Source organism: Vicia villosa, linkage group LG3 (genome assembly GCF_029867415.1).
Source record: "Vicia villosa cultivar HV-30 ecotype Madison, WI linkage group LG3, Vvil1.0, whole genome shotgun sequence".
Classification (NCBI taxonomy): Eukaryota; Viridiplantae; Streptophyta; class Magnoliopsida; order Fabales; family Fabaceae; genus Vicia; species Vicia villosa.
This window is the reverse complement of record NC_081182.1, coordinates 214672126-214681244: the sequence shown is the minus strand read 5'-3', so window position 1 is coordinate 214681244 and position 9119 is coordinate 214672126. Positions and strand designations below refer to the sequence as shown.

The 9119-nt window shown below is 33.2% G+C and overlaps 1 protein-coding gene across 1 annotated transcript; it reads left to right on the top strand.

The window, feature by feature from the left end:
* Positions 1 to 5398: 5398 nt before the first annotated feature.
* Positions 5399 to 9022, top strand: LOC131593514 (endoglucanase 9-like). Its single transcript, XM_058866019.1, has 6 exons — positions 5399 to 5653; positions 7285 to 7788; positions 7960 to 8109; positions 8187 to 8298; positions 8392 to 8555; positions 8644 to 9022. The coding sequence occupies exons 1-6, from the start codon at positions 5444 to 5446 to the stop codon at positions 8968 to 8970; spliced, it is 1467 nt and encodes a 488-aa protein (XP_058722002.1). The 5' UTR covers positions 5399 to 5443; the 3' UTR covers positions 8971 to 9022.
* Positions 9023 to 9119: the final 97 nt, after the last annotated feature.

The window sequence follows — 9119 nt, the reverse complement described above, 5'->3', positions numbered from 1 at the left end:
CACAGTAGCAAAAAGAAACAATCTTTGATATGTCACCATTGTGGTAAATATGGAAATAAAAGGCCTTATTATTATGAACTGCAAAAGATCAGAAGATGCAAGAAAAACCTTGCCAAGAAGAAGATGTAATACAAGGCTAAGTCAACTGGCACATTAGCTCATATATTTCATAGAGTCTCCTCAAGTAAAGAATGGCAATGTAATGATGAAGGTACCTAGCACCGGTCTAAAGAAAAGGATGCTTATGTCACTCCTAAAAAATAGAGCAAAGGAAAGAATCAAGACATTTAGAAAAATGGTTAATTGTGATCAAAGAAGGAATATAGACTTCTACAAATTCAAAGGAAGTGTCACTAACAAAGGGAAATATGTTATTGTGAAGAAGGTTATATTTGAGGAAGACATAAGGGGCTTACAAGGCAGCAAGATTAGTAAAGATAATATGTATGAAGAGGAAAGGCCAAACAAGATGACAGAAGACGCATATGTTCCCATGGCTACCTAATCCCACTCATTAGGCTTTTCCACTTCCCCACCTCCATTAAGCAATGGCACTCCCAGGGAGTATAAGATAAGAATAGAGGACAAAACGACAACCTAAATCATTGCTTTATCAAGTAACAATAACGACTTGTGGGGCAACTGTTTCTGGTCGGCCAAAAACCCACAACGACAATCCCAATTATGAAGGCCTTCTCAAGAACTTCGTCAAGTAGAACAGATGGACTTGTGGAGCTTCCTTGAGACACATGATACTTTATCCTAACTCCCCAAACATCCCATGTCATTGGATATGATCAGAAGGCTCCTTAAGTCAAACGTCAGATTAAACATAGACACTTTCAGCGAAATGACTTATGTAAACATCGTCACACGCTGATTACAAGTATTATCTCACTCTCACTTTTAAACTATATTCCTAAAACTTCACTTACTTTAACGTTAAAGTACTAAACTTACAAATTTTCATCACTTCATCGTATCAAAAACTCTCATATATTTTCCACCCTGACCTCGAGGTCAAATGAAAGAAAGAAAAGAAGAATCATCATGGAATTCAATGTAAGAGCTTATAATCAAGTGGTTCGAATTTCACTATTATTGTGCCTGATCGCTATAAACTGTTGCCTCTCTCATCTAATAGGTAGTTTTGAGCTTTATAAAGTAATGTTAGGTAAGATGGGTTCACATGAAACATAATACTTGTTCATATATATTTTTAAAAGAAAACTTTTATCAGAATTCACCTAAATAAATTAACTTAAAAAAAAAAACTAGATAGTTTTAAATGGCGCGAAAAAGAAAATTTCAAAGTGTTACTTCTCCAAATGATAGAAAAAGGAATCTAGAATTTGGGATACACAAAAAAAAAAAAGTCACAAACATTTGAAATCAAAATCATAGGAAAAAAAAAACAACAAAGAAACCATAAACGTGATTATGCTAATTACAACTTAACTTCCTTTTAGTATCTTTCAAATACACTAATCGGCGCCGTTAGCTTAGCATAATTCGAGGCCCACATTTTAAGGATAATAACCCTCCAAATGGCACCATTTACGCCTCTTCTTTTCATGCTAATGTTGACACACAAAAATGATTAAAAAACAATTAGGAATCAAATTTGCATTTTAGGGGATTGTGTTAAATGTCTCCCCAAACAAGTTTTAGGGTTCACATTTTAGGAGCATAAAGTAAATCACATGAGAGACATAATGAGAGGATTAAGTCATGTGTGCTTAGAAACTTTGATGTTATAGGGTCCCATTTTCTTGTACTTTCATCATTTTAAACATGTCGTATCATATAATTGTTTATTAAACAATTTTTTCTTTTTTGGTTTGTGGTATTCCAACTTTACTTTAATGTGTACATACTACAAATACATTTTTCTCCTCGAGGAGTATTTATTAATTGGTTTAAATTTATTTATTAATATAAAAAGTTAAAATGAGTTGATTTTAAAAGTTAACCACACAAATGGGTAAACTTTAAATTTATTTGAATGTGAAGACATTTTTTATCAAAATATATCTTGGCCACCATGCAACTCAATTAATAAAAAAAAATCAAATATCTCATGGACGCAATTGCGACCAGTAATTTCTCGAATTGAGTATGACTTTTAATTATAATAAGATTTCGTATAAATTGTTATAATTAAATAATAAAAAATTAAGATATTAAATTAAAAAATATTAACATTATTAAATTAAAAATTATCACTAGAGTTCAAATTTTGATAATCTTCAATTGACCGTCAACCAATCGCCAACAAAAATTCTTGTGCAAGTTGGCTTCTTGGAAAGGCTCCTCCTCTCTTTTGCCGGTCAGGTTAAACTTGTGAAATCTTGTTTCCACGGCATGCTCATTGTTATTCTTGCACGATTTTTGGTGCAACTCCCCTTTGATTCATGATTTGGTTAATCATGTTGGCATTGTTGGTTTTCCGGTCAGCAACATCATCTCGGGTCTGTCTTGGAATTTGACAGCTCACCCTTTTCCTGTTCCGGACACAATTTCAACCCAGCTTTCCAAATGTTTTATTCCTTTCGATCTTCGTCTGGACAAATTGGTTTGGAATCCCTCTCCCACGGGTGATCTCACTCTTCAGCTTGCTTACGAGTTCAAAAGAGGTAAAAAAACCTCCTGTCAGTTGGCATCATTTTATTTGGTCCAAACATTTCCCCACTTCCAAATCCTCCATGGTGTGGCGGTTTATCCTCAATAATTTTTGACAGACGATAACCTTAAACGTAGAGGCTTCTTGTTTGCGTCTGCTTGCCGCCTCTGTAATGCTTCGGTGGAATCCTCTCAACACCTATTTTTTTAGTGTTCTTTCGCTGCTAATATTTGGTTTTTGTTTTCTACTTTGATTGTCAACTTTTCTGATATCCGCAATTGGGACGATGTTTGGCGAACTTGTGGCCTTTTTTGGTTCGTCCAGTGTGCTACAGTCGTGCACCGCGCCATTCTGCATTTGTTCAATGTTGTCTGGACCGCTAGAAACAACATGACATTCCATGGTAAATCGGTTTCGGTTTCCTCTTCTACTAATTTTATCATGGCTACGTGTTCGGTCTCTTGTATTGGTTCGAAAGCTACTCATCATTTCCCCATGTTCGATTTTGCTATCCTTAAAAAGTTCCTGGTTACTATACTGCCTCCTAACTCCCTTAGTATTGTGGAGGTGATTGGGAAACCCCCTCCTTATAGTTGGATTAAAGCCAATTGTGATGGTGCGTCTTCTCATAACCCAGGAAATTCAGCTTGCGAAGGTATATTCAAAGATCATAACGGCAACTTCGTTGGAGCTTTCTCTCATTTTTTGGTGTCTCAAACTCTCTCATTGCCGAACTTTCAAGTGCTAAGTTCGATTTTTCTATCCTTAAAAAGTTCATGGTTACTATACTGCCTCCTCCTAACTCCCTTAGTAATGTGGAGGTGATTTGAAAACCCCCTCCTTAGAGTTGGATTAAAGCTAATTGTGATGATGCGTCTTCTCATAACCCGAGAAATTTAGCCTGCGAAGGTATATTCAGAGATCATAATGACAATTTCGTTGGAGCTTTCTCTCATTTTTTGGGTGTCTCAAACTCTCTCATTGTCGAACTTTCAGGTGCTATGTTAGCCATTGAATTCGCCAATGAGAAAAATTAGAAACACCTTTGGTTGGAATCCGACTCTACTGCTGTGATTAAAGCTTTCAATCCCCTTATAAGATGTCTTAGAGTATTCGAACCAGATGGATCAATTGTGTTAATATAACCTCTCATATGTCTTTTGTTGTTTCTCACAATTATAGAGAAGGGAAACACTTGTGCAGACTCCCTTGCTAACTTCGGTCTCACGATTACTGATTCAATATTTTTTGATGTAACTCCCTCTTTTTTTAGAACTGATTTTGTTAAAAACAGGCTGAGTTTGTCTTTCTTTAAGTTCTCTATTCCTTGACAGGTTCTAGTTCGGTCCCCCGCTCTTTTTTGTAATTTGTTTTTCTTTTTATTGAAGTTTAGCTTTATTAAAAAAAATTAATCACAATTGTAAGAATTTTTAATAATAATAATCATTTCATATATAGATGAAAAAATAAAATAACATTGAAAAATAAAATAGTATAAATTTAAAAAGAAAATATAATTCAATTCTCAAGATTTGGTCATCACAACTATAATTGTTTACCTAACTACAATAAACCAAGAACAAAATTGGTGACAATAAGATTTATTGGAAAACGGTTTCAAACTTCATTTTGATTTGTAGCAAATGTCTTGATAAGATTCACAATTTACTTGCCATTTTAAAATCCCCATGCAACGTCATTACTTTAATATTCTAAAAAAAATCTCTAAAACACATAGTAAGTGCATTAGAACTGATTAGTGCAATATAATTTTTTTTTGTTCTATGGTTAATCTCTATTCATTTCAAACGTGAAAATTGTGAAGCAACAACTAGTAGCATCATCCTAAACGCATTTACAGTAAGTGCATTAGAACTGATTAGTTAGAGTATTAAAATTGATTATGAGTGCATAGAATTGATTTAAATTATACTATTTAACTCATTTTTATAAATATTTATCTAAATATAAATTATTTTACTTTTATTTATTATTTATTTCTTCTAAATATAAATTATTTTATATTCATTTTACTTTTATTTTCACTATTTTATTTATTATAGACACTATCCCGACACTCTACAATATTTTCATTTTAATTTCATCATGTCGAGACTTATCACATTCACCACAACATTCTCATCTCTAATACACTTGTTTTTTTCTCTTAATACAGTATTATTTATTAACCATCCAACATTTTGTCCCGCACAAAATCACAGATCTTACTGTAATCCGATAAAACTTTCTTTTTAACTTGAGCAGTACTTTTGCATCACGTAAAACACTTAACGTCTTTCTCCATTTCAATGACCCAACTTAAATCTGAGGGTTTACGTCCCCTTTTATTCCTCCATCATTCTCTTTTATTTCTTCAATCATTCTGTATTATATATCCAAAATATTTAAAGAATGTCAGTTGAAGTATAATATAGTCTCAAACTTTCATCAACTTTCATCAGTAGATTAGAAACACTTCATCAATAGATAATAAAAATAATTTAATAAAATCATACGTTTTTTATTTATATTTTTTTAAAAAGTATTTAATTCATAAATATATTTATTTAACTAAATTAACCAGTTATATTTTATTAATATTCATTTTTAATATAATAGTTAATATGAAATGAAATAAGTACACTAATTTTCTATTTCAAAAAATTCCTTAAAAAGCCTTGATTAACGCCAAGTGATTGATATTATTTTTTTATGTGCTTACTTCACTATAAAAAGGGTAGCACATAACTCATTTTGCTTCAACCAAGAAGTCATCATAAATCAAATTCCAAAGCAAGAAAAGCACTTTACTGTTTGAGCATGATGAAAAAAACTCCACTGCTTTTCTCGTTACTTATCCTCATCACATGTTTGTTGGTTGTTGAAAATGTTGAATGCAAGCCAAATTACAGAGAAGCTTTGGCAAAATCCTTACTGTTTTTTCAAGGACAGAGGTCAGGAAAACTCCCTCCTGATCAACAACTCAAATGGAGATCCAATTCTGGTCTTTCTGATGGGCGTCAAGCCAATGTAATATACTTCCTTTTCCTTTTTATTACTATTATTATTATTATTATTTTCTGTATGCCGTTTCTAGTCTATTAACGTTTTTTTTTTCTTGTTTGTCGTCTCGATGATTCGAGTTCAAACATATAAGGTGGAAGTGATAGTTCAACTGGTTTAGATTAATTGAGTTAATACTTAAATGAGTTCGAGGTTTAGGGTTCAACCTTTAAACCTCCGTCCTAGAACAAGGACCTCATTTCATTTGATCAATGAGTCTTCAAATCATCCTTTTCGTTTTTCTTGCTTGTTATCGTTTTAGTATTCACTTGAGCGAGACCGTCTTGAATTTTTTGAAGCCTGTGGAAGTTAGTTATAATTTAACCATGAAAAAATAGTTAGAGGTTCTATTTAACCACATTTTAACAATGACAATGATTTTTGAGACCTAATTTAAGTACAGTTTAACTACTGTGAAAATTTTGTGGCTTTGTCCGGTAGTCTGTTTTGCACACCCTCAAAGACGGTCTTGAGTTTGAGTAATAGAATATATGACTTTTCTCGCTTGTTTAGAATTATTTGGCTTCGCCGTCTGAGTTGAACCATAGTAAAGGAGAAAAATATAATACTAACTACTAACATTTTGCCGTTAAAAAAAAGTTTTTTTTTATTGTGGCAATGTTTTAAAAATCAAACCGAATTAATTTGAAGAGCAGAAAATTTGTCACTTATTTTGTTTTATCTTTTGTTTTTCAATTATTTTTTTAAATATCTTTTCTTTTTTTGTTTATGTATTGTTTTAAAAATCAGGCCGAACTAGATGTTTTAACGGGTTGAATCGAGTTCAATTAGGTTGAATAATTGCTAGTTCGACTTCTTTTTTTTTGGTTAGTTATTTATTGTTCATTTGATTTTTATTATTTAAACATAATTATATTTATCTTATCTTATACTTGCTATATTTGATTTATTATTTAAATATTGCAAAAGTATGTTTCTTTTGGAGCCAACATAATAAGTTTGAAAATTTTCAATGTTCAACTAACCATAATAAGTATGTACCTTGTTGAATCTGTTACTTTTTGTTGACTAGTGATTTTTGTACTCTTCTATATGATGTTTAGTTTCTTGAGTCATTTTCCTTTGGTTGTTGAGAAGTTTTTTTAATCACTTTTGAGTGCTTCAAAATCAATTATGTTGAGAAATGATTCTGTTCTGTACATTGCTGAAAGATTCCAATTTTACAGTACTGAATAAAGACAGAAGTCAAATAATAAAGTTGGAGTATGGTCTTTTTCTTTTGTCAATGTTTGGATATGCTGTGACAAAAAATTGATTATTTAAAATGCATTTTTATTAAAAGTGAGTTGAAAATAAAATTATTTATTTTTTATTAAAATTAGTTAAATAATAAATTTTAGTGTTAAAATCATGTTTAAAGTTAAAAGTTACAAATCAAACCCGACCGACCCTGCATCTGATGTCCATGCATAGTTATAACTGAACTGAATTACAACATAGGACATAATCAATTCTATAAGTGTTTATGCATAAAATATTTTTACATTAAAATAAAAGTTATAAGTTGTTTTCACAAGTTAGTCAAAAATAAAACTTATAAAAATAAGCTGAAAGTGCTAAGACATTGTTTGGCGCAGGTTGATTTAACTGGAGGCTACTATGACGCAGGAGACAATGTGAAATTCAATTTTCCAATGGCATTCACAACAACAATGCTATCATGGAGCACAATCGAATATGGAAAGAGAATGGGACCTCAAATGAAAGAAGCAAGAGCGGCGATTCGCTACGCCACCGATTATTTTCTCAAATGTGCAACATCAACACCTGGAAGACTTTACGTCGGTGTCGGAGATCCAAACGTCGATCACAAATGTTGGGAAAGACCAGAAGATATGGATACTGCTAGAACTGTTTATTACGTATCTTCGAAGAATCCCGGTTCTGATGTCGCGGCTGAAACCGCTGCCGCACTTGCTGCAGCTTCTATTGTTTTTAGAAAAGTTGATCCATCTTATTCTAAGCTTTTGCTGAGAACTTCACAGAAGGTTTATCAGTTTGCTTTGCAGTATCAAGGCTCGTACAGTAACTCACTCGGTTCCGCTGCTTGTCCGTTTTATTGCTCTTATTCCGGATTCAAGGTAAACTTGTTTTCTAGTTAGTCTCAACTTTCAATAAGCCTATGATGTTAGGTTGGACGTCAACATCAGGTCTCGAACCACCCTGACTCTCTGTGAGTTTCAGTGGTTATGACCACTTCGTCTACCGATTAAAAAAAAAGTGTTATACTAATAAGTTTTACTTATTTTCAGGATGAACTATTGTGGGGAGCTGCGTGGCTTTTTCGAGCAACAAACGCGGTTTACTATTACAAATTGGTGAAATCTTTGGGAGCTGATGATCAACCTGATATCTTCAGCTGGGATAACAAATATGCTGGTGCACATGTTCTTCTTTCAAAGGTAAGTTTCTGATATGAGAAAAACAATTTCTTAGTCTCAACATTGTCTAACTTATTCAGTTTCTATTGTTACTGCAGAGAGCATTGTTGAATGGTGATAAGAACTTCGATCAATATAGACAAGAAACCGATAATTTCATGTGCAAGATCTTGCCTAACTCGCCCTCTTCAACTACACAATATACACAAGGTTCAAACAAACAATCGATCTTCTGAATCACAACTCGGTTATCGATTTTGATAACCACCGTCATGATGATTACTAATATTCATGAATGTGCAGGAGGACTCATGTTCAAGTTACCTGAGAGCAATCTCCAATATGTGACAGCTATAACATTCTTGCTTACAACCTATTCAAAGTATATGTCAGCTACAAAGCACACGTTTAACTGCGGCAACGTTTTCGTCACTCAGAATACCATAAGATCCATAGCGAAAAGACAGGCAAGTCTTGTTCATTCAACCGTATATTGACTTCGATATTCTCTTCTCCAATTTGCTGATAAATTTTGTTTCGAATTTTGAATTTCAGGTTGACTATATATTAGGTGAAAATCCTCTAAGAATGTCGTATATGGTAGGGTACGGTCCATACTTTCCAAAGAGAATTCACCATAGAGGTTCGTCGTTGCCGTCACTATCAGTTCATCCACAAACCATAGGCTGTGATGGAGGTTTCAATCCATTTTTCCATTCAATGAGTCCTAACCCTAACATATTAGTCGGAGCCATAGTTGGAGGTCCGAACCAGAACGACGGATTTCCGGATGATCGCGGTGATTACAGCCATTCTGAACCGGCAACTTACATCAACGGTGCTATTGTTGGACCTTTAGCATACTTTTCTGGAAACAAGTAATGTTAGATTTGACTTCGATAGCAAGGCTAAAACGAAACCTTGCTATCGAAGTATAGATATTGTCACTCGTCTATACCCAACATAGGGATGTCGACCAACTCAAAAATCGGATGGTAGACTATGAAGTGATCAGTGTTAATTTTCAGTCT

Excerpts from the sequence above, each read along its gene's own strand:
- LOC131593514 (XM_058866019.1), top strand. The coding sequence starts at position 5,444 with ATGATGAAAAAAACTCCACTGCTTTTCTCGTTACTTATCCTCATCACA. Across the intron at positions 8,110-8,186 it reads CACATGTTCTTCTTTCAAAG|AGAGCATTGTTGAATGGTGA; the intron begins GTAAGTTTCTGA and ends TTGTTACTGCAG. Across the intron at positions 8,299-8,391 it reads AACTACACAATATACACAAG|GAGGACTCATGTTCAAGTTA; the intron begins GTTCAAACAAAC and ends ATGAATGTGCAG.